The 18,555-nt window shown below is 40.5% G+C and overlaps 1 protein-coding gene across 5 annotated transcripts in view; it reads right to left on the bottom strand.

The window, feature by feature from the left end:
- Positions 1–18,555, bottom strand: part of LOC121368141 (dedicator of cytokinesis protein 3-like) — a 137,049-nt gene that overhangs the window by 80,437 nt on the left and 38,057 nt on the right. For all 5 annotated transcript variants that reach the window (XM_041492733.1, XM_041492735.1, XM_041492732.1 and 2 more), the window contains 8 exons: positions 18,075–18,172; positions 17,191–17,281; positions 16,162–16,214; positions 15,445–15,535; positions 12,624–12,810; positions 11,006–11,133; positions 4,274–4,381; positions 1,250–1,348 (listed from right to left, as the gene is read on the bottom strand). In XM_041492733.1, the coding sequence (XP_041348667.1) occupies positions 1,250–1,348; positions 4,274–4,381; positions 11,006–11,133; positions 12,624–12,810; positions 15,445–15,535; positions 16,162–16,214; positions 17,191–17,281; positions 18,075–18,172 (855 nt within the window). The remainder of the gene's footprint in view (positions 1–1,249; positions 1,349–4,273; positions 4,382–11,005; positions 11,134–12,623; positions 12,811–15,444; positions 15,536–16,161; positions 16,215–17,190; positions 17,282–18,074; positions 18,173–18,555) is intronic.

The following is an 18,555-nucleotide window of genomic DNA, read 5'->3' on the forward strand; positions in this document are numbered from 1 at the left end:
ATGATACACCAGATGCAGATAGCATACTTACTATGAGAGGCCTACAACACATATTTTGATAGGTCTACAACACATACATTCTTTGAGAGGTCTCTAACACATACATAGAGAGGTCTATAATATAAATAATTTGCGAGGTTTTAATATACACCAATGGCGTGGTCAGCATGAGGCAGACGAGGTGCTTGCCTCGTCTGGTATATCCTTAGATTTATTTTATTTTTCCCATGACACTGATATTTATTTTACAGGTCTGGGTTTGCCTCACGTGTTTTTTCCTCTCTGGCTATGCCCCAGTACATATACTTTGTGAAGCCTATAGAGAATAATACATGAGTGGCCATTAGCTACCATTTATCTCACAACAAGTTGTTTTAAATGTAGCTAATGAGTGAAAGCAAGTTTGATATTGTGGATAACCTTGCAACAACTTTAAAATGCTTCATGGATGACCTTGCAACATAACGGCTTCCGTAATGGAATGGAAGGGATGTAGCTCAGTGATAAAGAGCTTGTCAGAGAGATGATACATTGTTCAAGTGTAGAAATTTAACACTCACCTGAGTTGAGTAGAAATTGCTAGGGAAGAGTACAATTAAAATGGCACTAGTCCCCTGTGCCATAGAGAATAGTATGCATGACTGGGTTGTTGGTTACAATTTATCTTATGAGTTGTTTAAAAAACATATTTAACAAGCAAAAGCGAGGTGGATCCTTTTTTAAACAATGAGTTGTGAGATAAATAGTATCTAATGGACACATATGTATTATTATATTTCTTACATATCCTCAAAAACCAGGTTTTAAGCAAATTTTAACATCTTTTTCGACCAAAAGTTATTTACAACCATTGCACTTGTAGCTAACTTACGTGTCATAGACTCATGATTGTCAGGTTAACTATATGTTACAATGTATTCGATTTCCATTGTGTAGTTTTTCATTGGATGTATGGCAGTGGTGACCTGGTCATTACTTAAGAGCAGCCAGTCGTATGTCTTGAAATTGTTAACACACATACATGTGTAAACAACCATGTGGTATCAAAAATAATGCACAATAATACATACTTAGTGAGGTCTATAACATACATATTTAGTAAGAAATAGCACATACATACTTTGCAAAGTCTTTAACACATACATACATAGGCCTATAAGTCATATTTACTTGAGAAGCCTATAACACATACTTACTTGAGGGGCCTATATCACATACACACTCAGAAAGGCCTATAACACATACTTACTTTGAGATCCTTATCATTGGAAAAACTGGATATGAGTTGGTTGTAATGCCGGTCTTCCATCATCCGCAACATCTCTATTAAGCAGGATGTCAAAAGTCCCTGAAATATGAATATTAATTGAGTTGAACTATCAATATTAATTAAGTTGCACAGCTAGTTCTGGGCGAGCAGAAAAATTTCACAAAATTATCTATTAAACTTTAAAAATTCTACAAACCCTGTAATTCTGTAAGAAAATATAAAGTATCAAAAAAATTAATTCTCCAAATTAAAATAAAATTTGCCAATTGTTTTTAAAATTCACAATTAGTGAATTTGGCTAGTGCCAGTGCTAGCCCTGAACAAATCTTGAATTATTATTATTAACTGATTTTGATACAGGAGGGGTGGGACATAGCCCAGTTGTAAAGCACTCGATTGATGCGCAGTCAGTCTAGGATCAACCCCCATAAGTGGGCCTATTGGGCCATCTCTTGTTCCAGCCAGTGCATCTCATGACTGGTATATCAAAGGCTGTGGTATGTGCTATCCTGTATGTGGGATGGTGAATATAAAAGATCCCTTGCTACTAATGAAACAAAAAATGTAGAGGGTTTCCTCTCTAAGACTATACGTCAGAATTACTAAATGTTTGACATCCAATAGCCGATGATCAATAAATCAATGTGCTCTAGTAGTGTCACTAAACAAAACAAACTTTAACTTTAACTTTAACACAGGAATCCACACCTGACATGAAGCGGTTTTTTTTTTTTTTTTTTTTCCTGGTATTGATAAATGATTCACATTTTACAAAGGTATTGGCCGAAAACAAAAACAAAATGAAATAATTATGGCTTGGTACGATACCTGAGAATTAATTTTACAATGTAGTGTGACTTCTAATATCAGAGTTTCTAGAATACTCTTTTAATTCACTTGTGATGGGGCTAGTGGATTAAAAACAATTCTGACCATGCTTAAAAATCCATTGGCCCAATTTTAACTGTTAAAACTAAAAACCAGTAACTAAAAGTAAATAACTTTTTATAGTAAAATTATTTTGTGATACTGACAGAATTAAGATCATGGTGTCTAATTAATTTGTACACAGCAGATGGACTGCTTAGGCATACTTTATGGTTTGTCTAGTAAAACATGTTAAAAATATTCATCAGTGTAAATAAACAGCATTAAACAAATGCATGCTTTGTTACTTGTAAATGAGTATATATTTATTTACATGTGAATAAGAACTCCTTCCCCACCCCTCAGAAAATGTTTAAAAAAAAATAAAATAAAGACCACTTTAATACAGTTTAAAGCTCACACACTCCCACCAAAGAATTAGTAATAAAGTGACAAACAAACTTGCAAGCAATGTTGTTGTTTTTATGTAGGTATTCAGTTAAATTTGTATTATTTCATCATATGCATGAAGTGGGGGCAAACTGACTTGTGGCAAAATGGTGGCAACATAACTAAGAATGTTTTGTGTTTATGTTTACAGTTGAACTTACTTGAATAAAAATACATTGGCAGGTATATTAATGTCATAGATGGCTCACACATTACTGGTAGTGTAATATTTTTGTGTGAAATGCTGCATGGGAAAGCAAATTGAAAGATTTATTTCTTTTGTTTTCATATGATCATTGTCTTGAAAAATTTTCGGGTTTTTTTGGGGGGGTTGTTGTTGTTTTTTGGGGGGGGTTATCAGGCTAGCTCAAAGTAATTATTTGGTGGCCTAAGTCATAAAAGGACTGGCTTCGGGCATTAGGCCACCATATTCTAGAACCCCTGAACAGAAAACGTTCCTGAATGTTCTTAAAAGCATTTACTGATCAAATGCTTAGTAGTAATACATGGCTTTTCATAGATACACTGTGGAGTACTGGTTGATTTTGGGAAAAACACATGAATCCATCCTGATATGTGTCCTAAGCATGCTTTAACCGTAATTTAATACAAGCAAAAAAAAGAATAAAACTAAATGTAAATTGTAATTTAACAAATTAATGAAGCATGCTTCAACCGTAATCTGAAACCACTGTTTCTATTGGCAAAATATGACGACGGATAAAGCAAAGTCATATCCGTATAGTAGCAGAATATGACTTGAGTGACGTCACACGCATAACTACATTACAAAATCGCTCATTTGACCTCTAGGTCATCGTATAATGTGGCTGAAATAACAGAAATAATAGCTTTTCCCCTTAATTTTTATGGTCTGCAGAATAAAGATAATAACGTATACTGGCAGAACCTTGCAGAATTTCCTATTCTTACCATCAAAGAATAAAGCAGATATCTGACATTATTAACTAGTTATTCTCTATATAAGTAAAAAAACAAATGAAAATAAAAGTAAAATGTACTTTAACGCATTAACTTTTAGACTACTGGATTAATTTTTGACAAAAACCTTGTTGAGTGGGTACAAGTTTATAATTTTTACTCACATATATTCACTTAAATAATTTATAAATACATAAAATAAAGTTCATATAGGAATCGGTAAGTATTATTTTCGTGGGTTTTTATAATTTTTATGATATTTTAGATCAGTTAATGTCGACTAAAATTAGGCAAAAACTCGAAAAAGTCGCATTTACTTACTGGCATTTGTGGCCAGCTGTCCAGTATTTATGTCTATTATTCCCAATAACAGTGGTTTTCTGACCAGAATTTTTTTTTTTAAACGAACTCCTTTTTGTTGTTGGTAAATCGATCAAATTTATTATCAAATTTATTATCAAATTAGCTGTCACAATCAGCTATCAATCCCTAAAAATGACCGCGACATTCTGCCATTGTTGTCAAGCGAAAATACTTGCTGAAAAACACCAACTAAAGATACAGGAAGCTCGATTGACTTCTGTTTCCTGTTATACAAGTCTTTCCAGTGAGTGTCGTGTGCAAAACGGCGGGAAATATGAATTGGGGAATGCACTGTGTACAGTATGTCGACTGGCGTGACATCGGGCAAGATATCTCGCCTGCAGTAGTCAGCAGGTTAACGCATTAATGAACAGAACTGACCCCAACTTGCTTTCTCTGTGTCTCCTCACTCAGCTGCAGCAGTGTCTGAATGGTGATATCAAACATTATCGTGATGATCTTACTCCGGTCATCATTCACTTCATTTGACTGCAAATCAAACAGGAAACACATTTAAAAACTTTCTTTAAAAAAACAAAAGACGAGAGAATCTTTAGAAAACGTAAAAACATTCAGGGACAGATAACACTACACAACCAATAACAGAGGTTTATGATGGAATCTTTACATAAATTGTGCTTCAACTACCCAACAGTTGCTTTTACATAACGTTTATAAATTGTTTTCATCATATGTACATATATTTTAAAATAAAATCTTCGAAGTGCAGAGACTTTACAAACACTATCAGGCGTCACGCGAAGTCAAAATCATAGAGCGAAGTCACTTCTCTCTCAAACTTTGGAGAAAACTTGGAGTGTTTTCTCTTTTATAGATACATTACCTGTCCTCAAACAAGTGCACCTCCCCCCCACGCAAGTGGTCTGGTCCGAACATCCCAACAGCCAATGGGATGGCCTAAATTCTTCTACTGCATACTGCTCTCTAGTTCCGGTCACATGACTGTAACTTCCTTCTTTTTCCCTGAGCGCATCGCACGGAGAACAGGAAGCGGGGAGGCCCGGGCGGGATGAAATCTTGAGGACAGGTAATGTATTTATAAAAGAGAAAACACTCCAAGTTTTTTCCATTTCTATAGCCATTACCTGTCCTCAAACAAGTGCAGCATTCAACAGATGGTGGTGGGTGCCGAGATCCGTAGATGCTTGTGATAACTCCCCAACCGGAAAGAGGCTGACTAGTGGAAGAATAAGGCCAACCTTGGTAAGCTCTCCTCCTAGGGATGCCCGTCACAGACCAATGCAGGTGATGTTAGTAACAACAACCAGAATGGTGGCATCCGTCAGCAGTGGCAGGTACGGCTCCTAGAACACATGGACCAGGAGGCGGAAGCCACATCTCATGCTGGTTCTGACAGGGTGGGAAGACGTAGCCACCAGGGATGCAGGTGTTAGGTAACCCTCACGTATTGAAGTGTTATAGTTTTTCAATAACAAGCGACAACCTAATGAGGTGCATCCGTCAGAACATTGAACAAAACAAGACCCCCGAGTGTTTTCTGTCTAGTACACCAAAGATCTGTTAGTTCAATAACGACAACCAATAACCACATGCAGTGCAGGGTAAAGGTTATCGAGACAAAAGTTCCGGCACCAGTACGTAAACTGTGCAAAAGAACAAAAATCTAAGCAATCCTCATCTGTCGATTCGATGGACATCTCGGTATGCAGCCCAGAATCAGACAGACATCAACGGCGACGAGGACGGCTTGTATTCAACAGAGTCTGTGCAGCAACAACCGGACCCAGATGATGGAACCCCTCAACGTCTTCTGTGGAGACATCCCTCAGATAATAGTTGGCGAAGATGGAGTCCGTAGCCCAGAACCAACCAGTGATAATGTGCTGAATGGGTGTGTTGCAGTGCAGGGACATCGTGGCAGCCAAGGCACGGAGTTCATGCGGATTAGAAGCAGACGGAGCAGGTAAACCCTCCTTCTGATAGGCGGTCAGGATAGAAGACCGGATCCAGGTGGCCACCGTGTTCTTGGTAAGATCCCTCAACCGACTCTGGTTACAGGAGAGGAAAAGTCTTTTGCGATGTTGTCGAAAACATCTGGTCCTCTCGATGTACTGGTGCAGGGCTCTAACAGGGCACAACGCCAAGTCCTCAACGTCCGCTGGACCAACGATAGAGGAGAGGGCCTGCACAGCATACGAACGAGGCGCTTGGTCTGGTAACTGATTCTTTGCAACAAAGTTCATGAGTAACCCCAAGTTGACTGCACGCCGATCTCGGTGAAAACGTACCAAGTCTACATCAAGAGCATGGAGTTCTGAGACACGGGCAGCCGTGGCGAAACCGAGTAAAAACACAGTCTTCTGCGTCAAGTCTTGCAGGGAAGAGGATTCAATCGGCTCATAAGGAGCGGTCGATAACGCTCGTAACACCAGATTCAGGTCCCATCTTGGTGGCCGAAACCGGTGTACTTGATCTTCAAGGCGAAACCCTTTGATCATCTTATGGATCTCAGGAATACCCGATAACTTCGTTCCAGTAGTGACATCACGAACAGTAGCGATGACCGAAACGTACCCAGCGATGGTAGACCCCTTCAATCGTAAAGTGGTCCGCAGATACAGCAAAAAAATCAGGAAGACGAGGTATTTGAATCGTCTGAGGGTTGAGTTTTTGCCGGACACACCATCGGTGAAGACAAAGCCATCTGACGTTGTAAGCCGCAGTAGTAGATGATCTGTGCGTTTTCAAAATGGCCGCCGTAGACTGTGAAGAAAAAACCTTTCTTCCTCAAACTCTTGGAGATACAGTCCACGCGTGCAGTTGGAACAACTGCGGATGTGGATGGTATAGTCTTGACGTGGGATGCAGCAACAGATGATCCCAGTCTGGCAGCGATAAAGGATGTGGATCGGCAAGACGTATTAGATCTGGATACCACATCCTGGATGGCCACATCGGAGCAATGAGTAACAGGCGACAATGGTACAGCTGAAACCTCTGTGGCACCCTTGGAAGGAGGATTGGTGGAGGAAAAGCGTATGCGTCCATCTGTTCCCAGCTGATGGCCAATGCGTCGAGATCCAGAGCTTCGGGATCCGGCACCGGAGACACGTAAACCCTCAGCTGATGGTTGAATCGTGTGGCGAAAGGATCGATGTTTGGTGTGCAAAGTCTGTCGCACACCCATCGAAATGCTTCGGGATGGAGCATCCATTCCGTCGGATGTGGAGACAACGGCCGAGACAGTGTGTCGACTAGTACATTGGAAACCCCTGGAATATGGCGAGCCCGAAGTTGCAACGGAATCTCGTCAACCAGCTTGTAGAGACGATAAGTCAACTGCAGCAGACTGCTGGAGTGGGTTCCGCTCCGACGGTTGATATAAGCCACTGCGGTGGTACTGTCTGTGGCTACCATGAGAGAGCCGCCTGACAGCATCTCTCGCCAATGAAGGATGACGTAACTGCCAACATCTCCAACAGGCTGATGTGTAGATCGGCTTCATCTGGAAACCACAGCCACCAACAGGGACTGGACTGCAAGGCGACTGGTAACCGGATCAGCAAATCTGCGTTATTGTACTGAATGCATGGATTCAGAAACAAACTGGATACCGCGACCTCTAAGCGTCAAATGTTGCGCCGACGTCAAAATTACTCTTGCAATGATACTTCATGAAACAGTAATAGAGTGATTCAGGAATCAAGACATCGGAAACAGCGACCCCGTGATACAGGCAAGAGCCAAGACAGCGTAGCAACTCGCTACGCTACATGCCCGATATACCTGGAAGTGAAGCAACGCAAAACAGCAACTGGCTAAAATCCACGGTCGTCACACCATCCGGTGCAAAACAGCAGCAGAGACCATCTAGACAGCATCGGTCACGAACTCTGGCGGTAACAACAGTGAACGTCAGTGAGTTGATAAGCCGCAATGATCCCCGTACCACGTGATGGCAACTGGATAACTTCCGGAACCAGCGGAAGTAGTGACTGTCTTGCATCGCCACCGGATATAGAGAACGATCTGCCGAATGTCGCTGAACCTTCCTCAAACATCGGTGCACGGGATCTCAACACAAGTGACCGGACCCGTAGACTGTCTTCGTCACCAACCCGGAACGCTTGTAACGTCGAACCTTCACGGCAAAGAGCCGTATGTAGACCACAGGTCTGCCAAGATTACCGGCTTGTGCTGAAAGTCGAGAATGGATCGCTTCAGGCAAGTCGGTTGACGATAGTGTGCAATCGTAGTGCACATCGACGTCACGGAAGATATAAGGTAGACCAACATCAAAGTCGACCACTAGAACAAGGCATATCCTCTGGCATCCTGCACATGAGGAGTTATGGTCGCCATGTACATGTACGCTGAACTGAAGCCATCGACAGGACGTGCCAATCTGTAAGTTCTAGGAAGACGTTTGGTCCCGCCGGAAACAGCGTCATCCAAAGCCGGCGCCACACCGTTGAAGGATAGGTTGAAGACAGAAGACAATCAGTCACAGCCATGTGGGTCACTGCGTCCAGATCTTCTATAACGGAAGGTGCCGACGCATCATCTGGAAAATCAGTCAGTAACCTGGCACAGGCACTTCGATCCAATGTACTGGCTGCAATCGGAACACGGACCGTGGATGGTCCCGTCAGGAGCCGGTGTAAACCCTGAACGCCGAATCAGCTGCCGACTGGTGTGGACGGTACGATGTACACGGACCGGCAGGAGCCGGTGGAACCCTGGACACTGCACCACTTCGATCGATCACGGGACGACAGTACCGAATGGTGAGCCGATGACGCAGCAATCTTCCAGTTCGTTACAGGGCTTGCTTGCTGCTTGCTGGAACAACGATCCGCACGGGCCGGTTACTGGTAGCCGTGTAACCGACGGGGGCCTGTGGCAGCCAACGATCGAATGGCGACATCTGCCGGTGGAACCTCCGTGGCGATCATCGAAACCGGACCCTTCTTGACTGAAACAGGTGGATGGGCCAGCGGCGGTAGCATATCAGATATGACAGCCAGACAATCCCTCAGTGACAGGTGGTCCGCCGCATCCAGATCTTCCAGCACCGCAAGAACCGATACATCATCAGAAAGTCACGTAGCACCCGTGAACAGGCGAATCGCTCTGGTCATGGCCCGATGGAGATACCGGAGAACCGGACCGTGGGCGGTCCCGTGTGGATACCAAGGAACGGATGACCACATCGTCGTTGGATGTGGCAAGGACGGCAACATGTCGTAGACGGCCGCCAAGCAATCCCTCATAGTCATATGGTCCGTAGAGTCGGGCTCTTCAATGACAGATGCCGCAGGCGCTTCATCACCAAAGTCTCGTAGAACTCGAGCACAGGCCAATCGATGTACCGTAATGGAAGCCGCCGGTTAACCGGACAGTGGATGGTCCCGTCTAGCCCTCGGAGGCCTTGGAAGCCACATCAACTGAAGGTTGGCGCTGACGATCTGTGGAACCCGTAGGGAGCCATACAGGTCATGTGGAACGGCTACGGTCCCGGCTCCGATGCGCCGAAGACGACTTTCCCACCGAAGATCTGTGAGCCTTGGAATCCGTGGAGCATCTATCTGAATGAGCCGGCTTCTTAAAGGGCTGCGTAGAGACCGCAGGCCTGTCATCCGAAGTCTTAGGTATCGGTGGAGCTGAAGAAGTCGCACCCCCTGAAGAGGGGACTGGAACCGGACCTGACCCCGAACCCGCCGGTTTGGGTAAGGTCGCCATTGACGCCATTGTTTCTTCCAGCATGGTCGGTAGAATTGAACGTAACACTTCCACCACGGAGTCAGCAATCGAAGGCGAAGATTCCACCTTCTTGGTCCTCAAAGATTCCACCTTCTTGGTCCTCGCTGACACCACCTTCAGGTAAGCCGCGAACTCGACATCAGACAAGCCCGCACAAAGGTCACATCTAGAAGTGAGGCCACACAAACACGACAACCTGGACATAAGTCGTGTGGGTCGCCGCCGGCACTAACTTCTTGCAGCGTAACACGCTCGAACTAGTCGCCTGAACATTATCAGATATGATAATAGTAATTTTTCAATCTGTGAAAAGAAAGAAAAACCAACCATAACACAAATACAAAGCCGGTAAATAAAGACGCCATTTTGCAAATGGCGTCCGACACGACAACCGGCGATATAACAACATTTCATGTAATTAACACTTGGCAAGTCAAGCGAAATATGCGAAAGACATACGAAAGCTAACGAAAATTAAGGTGAAAAACATTTCACCCAAACACAAAGCCAGTCAACACAGACGCCATTTTGCAAATGGCGTCCGACACGACAACCGGCAATATAAACAACATTTCATGTAATTAAACGCTTGGAAAGTCAAGCGAAATACGCGAAAAAACCATACGAAAGCTAACGAAAACAAAGGTGAAAAACATTTCACCCAAACACGAATACAAAACCAAAGGTCTTATAAAAGTTGACTCCAAACAGAGCCAAGCAAAAGGACGTCCAGACCCTTTAGCGAAGAGAAAAAGAAGGAAGTTACAGTCATGTGACCGGAACTAGAGAGCAGTATGCAGTAGAAGAATTTAGGCCATCCCATTGGCTGTTGGGATGTTCGGACCAGACCACTTGAGTGGGGGGGAGGTGCACTTGTTTGAGGACAGGTAATGGCTATAGAAATAGAGAGGGTGAAGTTTTTAACCAGAGGGAGACTTCAATGTTTAATGCGTTCCACAGTCACTGTTTCTTAATTGATACACTGTGAAGTTGTCAGACTGAATGGGTACTAGTATCCGCAAAGGTGTGAACATTGTTTATCTGCTGCACCATGTCACTGTTGTTTAAAAAACTCTGTAAAAGAATTCACTCATCATAGTCTAGATCCCCACCCTTGTACAATTTCCAGCATATTCGCCTGATTTTACGCTTCAACAGTCAGTAGCACGTTTAGGCCTACTACTGCGTGTGTATGCAATCACCAGCCCTGCCCCCCCCCCCCCCCCTCCCAACCAAATTATCAAAGGTCCACATATTTCCTATCAAATTTACATGATGTTACATTTTGTGTTTTTTTTAATCCCATTACAAGGAATTTGCACCCCCTACTCCCTCATTAAAAACCCTGCTATGCACTATCATTCTTACCAGTTCGAGTTTGGAATATATATCCAGGATATCTCCAAATGCCTCGGATGCCACAGTTAAGCTTTGTTTCATTACCATGCACATCGTAATCATGTTCAAACTGAGATGTAAGATTTTCTTGCGTGTATCTAAAATTAAAGAATCCATTAAGTAACTATACCAAAAGACCTACTTCCACAGTAAAAGGAAGAAACTATAAATAATATAAACAGAAAAGGTAAATGAGGAAGTATGAAGTAAAATTGTTTAAAAATGGAATGGACAAAACAAGAAAGTAATGAAGGTAAATTGTTTGCCATTATACAAATAAAGTATCTATTTCTAGTACATGTATTAATAATAAAAACAAATTCTTATACACCCGTTGGTGAGAACATCATTTGTTATTTTTGATAACACATAGTTATTTACACACGTACGTGTGTTAATAATTTCAAGACATAAATGTTTGGGGGTTTTTTTGGGGGGTTTTTCAAGACATACAACCAGCTGCTCCTAGAGGATGACCAGGTCACCAATGCCATACATCCAAAGAAAAAGCATCATGGTTGAAATCAATTACACTATGACGTATAGTTAACCTAACAATCATTTGTCTGTGACGCGTAAGTTAGCTACAAGTGAAAGGGCTGTAAATAACTTTTAGTTGAAAAAGATGTTAAAATTTGCTTAAAACCTGGTTTATGAGGATATGTAAGAAATATAATAACACATTGGTGTCCCTTAGATACTACTCATTGTTTAAAAACATATCAAACTCGCTTTCGCTCGTTAAGATACATTTTAAAACAACTTGTTGTGAAATAAATGGTATGTAACGGCCACTCATGTATTATTCTTGATTTCATACAATAATTCAATCCAATTCTGTATCAGGCAGTAACTGTTAAAAAACAAATGGGTAAGGGGAATTATTATCAAATTCATGTCCAGAGTGCAATAATTCTCAGTTTTCACGAGCTAGATCACATTGATTTATTAATCATCGGGGGGGGGGGGGGGGGGGGGGGGGGGGGAGGGGAGAGGAGCGGGATTTAGCTTAGTCAGTTGAGTGCTCGCTTGAGGTGCTTGCATCACAGGATTGAACAACCTCAGTGAATCCATTCAACTGATTTTTTTTCTCATTCCAGCCAGTGCACCACAACTGGACAAAGGTCTTGGTATGTGCTTTCCTGTCTGTAAGAAAGTGCACATAAAAGATACCTTGCTGCATTAGGAAAAATGTTTCCTCTGAAGACTACGTGTCAGAATGACCAAACGTCTGACATCCAATAGCCAATGATTAATAAAACAATGTGTTTAGTGGTGTCGTTCAACAAATGCAACTTTAACTTATAAACACAAACGTTGACATTGCCGCCAACGTCGCTGCCACCAGAAAAGTCATACCTACAGCTCACCTTCTGACCTAGTCAAGGAAAGACAAACAAAGATTTCAAAATGTAAAATTTCAGCAACCAATCACCTAGCTCGGTGAAAAACCATTTTAAAATTGAAAATTTCAACAACCAATCACCTAGCTCGGTGAATAAACATTTTAAAATTGAAAATTTCAACAACCAATCACCTGGCTTAGTGAACAAACATTTTAAAATTGAAAATTCCAACAACCAATCACCTGGCTTGGTGAACAATTCAGAGCCAATATTTTTCTGTGCCATTCTCATCCTTGCTTCAATCAAACTTGGGTGAATGTCCCTGGGCATACTGCAACACAGATCCATGAGCATTTCAGTGAGGTCGGGTCTCGATATCAACTCCAGCAGTGAAGGGAATATCTTGTGAAGCTGGTCAAGCAATGTTATCTAAAACAACAACAGCAAACATCCATTACCAGACTTATTATATAATTTAAACAATTAATCACATTTATCAGAATAGAAAGACAAAGTAAAAAATAAGATAAATGTATAAACAAGCATTCTGAGAGTACTGCTAAAGCAATACATGTCCCCTAGCAAACCCAACAAATTTAAATATTTCCAAAATTCATGGGCCATAATTATGTGAAAAATGGGTAAATCACCATGAAACTTAAACTTGGTCTGTAACAGTATATGACAAAGCAACATGCAAAAATTCCATCTCAATATCTTCAGACATTGCCAAGAAAAAGTCCGGAAAACTAAGTTTCATATCTCCCAAGTCAAGGGCCATAACTGTGAAAAATGGGTAATAGACAGACAGACAGACAGACAGACAGAAAGAAAGACAGACAAATATACAATTAATCTGACTGACTGACTGACTGACTGACTGGAGAAAACTTGGAGTGTTTTCTCCTTTTAGAATACTTAACCTGCCCTTAAACAATGGCAAATTCCCCTAGGCATATTAGTCTGATCCAAATATCCTGCAATGAGTCCTCTACTTCCTGTTCCGGTCACATGACTAAGTAGAAATGAAATGGAGAAAACTTGGATCATTTTCTCTTTTAAGGTCTCACTACACAGATGTCATCTGCCATTGAAACCCATGTTAAACTGCCCAACTTCAAGCAAACATTGGCACTGACAACATACACCATTGCGAACATACATTATATAAGCATTTATTTCCACTCCAAAATTGAGAACATTTCCGTCTCAGTGTTTTGCTATATGACCGCATCTGGCTGTAGTACCGGTCCGAACAGGTGGTTCATTAACCGATTCACTCCGGCTGTCACTTGCGCTATATACCCATGTCCCAAAAGGTCGATGCACAATAATACAAAATGACATGGGCAAAATACAACCAGAAGGCTTACCATTAAACATACATATAGCTTTAATTCTTCCCATTTCCTAGAAGTGAATATGTGAACCATAACATGTGTCACAATTAGGAACTATAGTGGACCGTGATGAATGAACTGTCACCCGGAAGTGATCTGTGTAGTGAGACCTTAATTAAAGTCTAGTGACCGATTTTGTCAAACTTGTTTTGAAGTCAGTTTGATAATTTGGGTCATTTACACCATGAAAAGCTATACTAGAGCCGTGTAACTTATGAACTCTAACCAATACACCAAAAGATAGATGCACCATACCATCCAATAAAACTTCATATCACATTGTTACTCCTTGATCATCCACACAATAGATGGCCATCAAACAAGCTGCCACTATATGGTAATGTATGACCTTGTTGGTAGTTCTGATATAGGGAACATACAAAGAAGCTAATTATCTAGTTAGTTCATTAAAAATATTAGTTTCCATCAATTGTTGCTATGGGCAACAATTGTTTCATAATGAAATATTGAAATCCTGGGGTTTTTCTGTATATTTCAGCATGAAGATCCACATATTATTAATAGCAGATACAAATTCTACTTTCATAGTAGAATACTATGTTATATATTCACAATACCATCAAAACTGTTTGTCACTATGACTGTACATTCGAAAAAATTCATTATGCACAAAATCACAGAAATTAGGTTGAATTTGGATATTGACCTTGTGACCTTGAATTTTGACCTTTTACAATGAGAAACTCAGTGTTAGACACTCAGATTAATTTATTTATTACATGTAAGAACACTAGAATATACATTTTGACACACACACCCCCCTAAAAAATAAAAATAAATGAAAAAGAAAAATAATAAAAATAAATAAAATTGACGTTTGCAATATTTACCCAAATAGGGCCCCCATACACTTGGCTGAAATCCACATCGATGTAATTACCTTTTATAAGGATGCTACACTAGTACATTTTCATTTTGGCTTGCTAAACTTATATATTTTGGGATATAAACAGTAATTTCATGTTTTACATTATGGTCTCACTACACAGATGTCATCTGCCATTGAAACCCATGTTAAACTGCCCAACTTCAAGCAAACATTGCCCATAGAACGGGTTCTCGTTGGCACTAACAACATACACCATTGCGAACATACATTATATAAGCATTTATTTCCACTCCAAAATTGAGAACATTTCCGTCTCAGTGTTTTGCTATATGACCGCATCTGGCTGTAGTACCGGTCCGAACAGGTGGTTCATTAACCGATTCACTCCGGCTGTCACTTGCGCTATATACCCATGTCCCAAAAGGTCGATGCACAATAATACAAAATGACATGGGCAAAATACAACCAGAAGGCTTACCATTAAACATACATATAGCTTTAATTCTTCCCATTTCCTAGAAGTGAATATGTGAACCATAACATGTGTCACAATTAGGAACTATAGTGGACCGTGATGAATGAACTGTCACCCGGAAGTGATCTGTGTAGTGAGACCTAAGAATACTTAACTTGATCTCAAGGGTTTATACCCACCCAGCCTCACAACTTCCATTACTTTTGATGCATTCTGGGAAAAGAAGGAAGTATGCCATTGTTTGAGGTCAGGTGAAGTAGAAAACAAATAACTGATTGATGGACTGGTCAGAACAAATAAATAGTTGGCACACACTATCTGAACAGGTAAGTTTTCACCTGTGTTTTCCTGAGAGATTCTTCTGTTGAACATAAGATTTTTCCAAAACCTTCAAAAATGCTTTTCAAGTTCAGTGTTTTTGTCCAGCCTCTACAAATAAAATTGAAAAAAATCCCATACTCAATAAAACTAGTCAAAGTTAATTTTTAGATTCTGGATTTGAAAGTACACACAATTTGTAGGATATCAAGATTAAAACTCTTTTAAGTTAATCAAATCTTGACTCTAAAAATATGATAAACACAGGGAAACAATTAACAAAAATTTGCATTAAGTACTAAATTAGCACAAATATGTTTTTTGTTTGTGTTTTATAACTAGTAGTACTAATATCACAGGTTGTTGGGGGTTTTTTCAGAGTGAAGTTCGTTTTTTTTCTTCTAATTGGTGGGTACATATTCAACCATCACCAAACGGCCTCGGTGGCATCATGGTTAAGCCATTGGACATAAGGCTGGTAGGTACAGGGTTCGCAGCCCGGTACCGGCTCCCACACAGAGCAAGTTTTAACAACTCAGTGGGTAGGTGTAAGACCACTACACCCTCTTCACTCTCACTAACAACTAACATCTAACCCACTGTCCTGGACAGACAGCTCAGATAGCTGAGATGTGTGCTCATGACAGCGTGCTTGGACCTTAATTGGATATAAGCACGGAAATAAGTAAAAGAAAGAAAGAAATCACCATCAAGGTAAGGGTTGGTATCATACTTACTCTTGATAAAGCTGGCATGACTTGACAGTAAATTTAAACAGGTCTTCCAATACCTAAAAAAGGAAGACAAATTAGTGTTGGTTTGTGGTTAGTTTTTCAGGTGAGCCACAAAAGGCTGTTTCTTATTACTGACAACAAAGGGTCCTTTGTTTGCATTTTGATTATTTGTTTACGCAGGTAAGAGATTAAATTTATTATTTAGTTTTATATACCAGTCATTAGTAAAAAGTTTTTAATTAAATGCTTTTATTTTAAAGAATTGCTTACAAGCTGAATAAAAGCTATTTTTTGTTTGAAATTTTGACTATTTAGATGTTTAAGAACATTAAATGCTTTAATCATAAAGAATTGACGCTGACATCTCTTACACGTTGTGGGGCGGGACGTAGCCCAGGGGTAAAGTGCTCACTTGATGTGCGGTCGGTCTGGGATCAATCCCCATTAGTGGGCCCATTGGGCTTTCTCATTCCAGCCAATGTACACACAACTGGTATATCAAAAGTCATGGTATGTGCTACCCTGTCTATGGGATTGTGCATATGTCCCGTGTCCAACATCTTTCATCCATCAAGCTCAGGAGGGATGGGACGTAGCCCAGTGGTAAAGCGCTCGCTTGATGTGTGGTCGGTCTAGGATCGATCCCCGTCTGTGGGTCCATTGAGCTATTTCTCATCATAGCCAGTGCACCACAACTGGTATATCAAAAGCCATGGTATGTGCTACCCTGTCTATGGGATTGTGCATATAAAAGATCTCTTTTATAAAGACATCACAGAATATGGTACAGCTTCTTTGCACTTGAGGTTTGGTGTGTTGCAGACTCCATCCAACTCAATGGATCTATAAAGGATAATAAACAAGTTACCAGTTAATATTATCAAATTTATGTTCCGGGTGAAATAATTTTACGTCAATAATTTGTGAATAGCCTCTTAATAAATATATTTGGTTCAAATTTTGATGGCTCACTCTGTAGAAGATAAAAGCATTAATCCATAATTATACATAGTAATCAATAAAAACACTTACCATAAAAACCTGATCAATCTTGAACTCACTGTTCAGGTCTTCCCGTCTGGCTGCCATCTCCATTTTGTACAGCAGACAGTACATCAGATCTCTGAAAACAGAATATAAAAACTGTACCACCACATGCTTTAACACCATCCAATGTTTTAAAGGGATACTCATGTCAAATATGAGCCTTGTGCATTAGAAAGATGCATACCCCAACCACCAACACATACTGACAGTTTAACGAGGAAGGAAGAAAATTTTTATTTAACGATGCACTCCACACATTTTATTTACAGTTATATGGCATCGGACATATGGATAAGGACTACACAGATATTGAGAGAGGAAACCTGCTGTGGCCACTTCATGGGCTATTCTTTTCGATTAGCAGCAAGGGAGTTTTTAAATTTATATGCCCCATCCCACAGACAGGATAGTACATACCACAGCCTTTGTTACACCAGTTGTGGAGCACTGGCTGGAACAAGAGACAGTTTAACAAATGAAAAACACATAATTTTAGAATTAATAGAAAAAAACATTACTATTCCTTTTACTGGAGGCAGCCATTTTGTTTCTTTTTCGCCACCTCTGGTACTCTAGCTTGGAAATGAAGGGACGTCAGCTCCCATAAACAACTGCTGTTTGCACTGAGTAAACAAACTTGAATTGTTCAAAATGAGAACCCTAATGATTTGTAATTCTCTTTCATATAAAAGCAGGACACACATGATCTGATCACAATTGTGACTGCCATCTTGATTTTCAAAATGGTCTCCATCGAAAAAAACAATATTAGTGTATCGTGTAAAGTCTCCAAGACTTTGTTTCAGAGATTTTGTTTCCGAAAAAAAAAGTCTCAGAGACTTCGCAGATGTATTGCAGCCTTTAAATACCTGTGAACAAGAGGATAGGAGAAGTTTCCTAGGTAAGCCTGAAAAACACAGTCAAAGTTTTTGAACTCGTCTTCTCCCAACAGGCTCAAGATGTGCACCTGCAAGTAAACACTATATATTATACAATTATTGTCAAGGCAACACATACCATTTGTCATGTCCTTACTTGCTGTAGCAGCTTAATATAGTCCGGTTTAGGAAATAGTTCCTGATAAAAAAAAATACTAGAAAGTTCTGATATGTTTTTTGAAATCTTTCTTTGATGATTACACGTAGGTTGACCTCTGTAATAATTAAATAACCCATTGGTTTGAAGTAACTTGTTATATGTAGTACTAACTGTGCAAGTGGTATGGTGTCACTTGTATAACAGCAACACAAGGCGGTGGTCAGGCATATGGGTCATTAATAGAAAATTTGTGTGGTGGACTTACATGTATGTTGATGTTTTACATGGTACATGTCAGTTGAGAGCACTCTC

Source organism: Gigantopelta aegis, chromosome 3 (genome assembly GCF_016097555.1).
Source record: "Gigantopelta aegis isolate Gae_Host chromosome 3, Gae_host_genome, whole genome shotgun sequence".
NCBI lineage: Eukaryota > Metazoa > Mollusca > Gastropoda > Neomphalida > Peltospiridae > Gigantopelta > Gigantopelta aegis.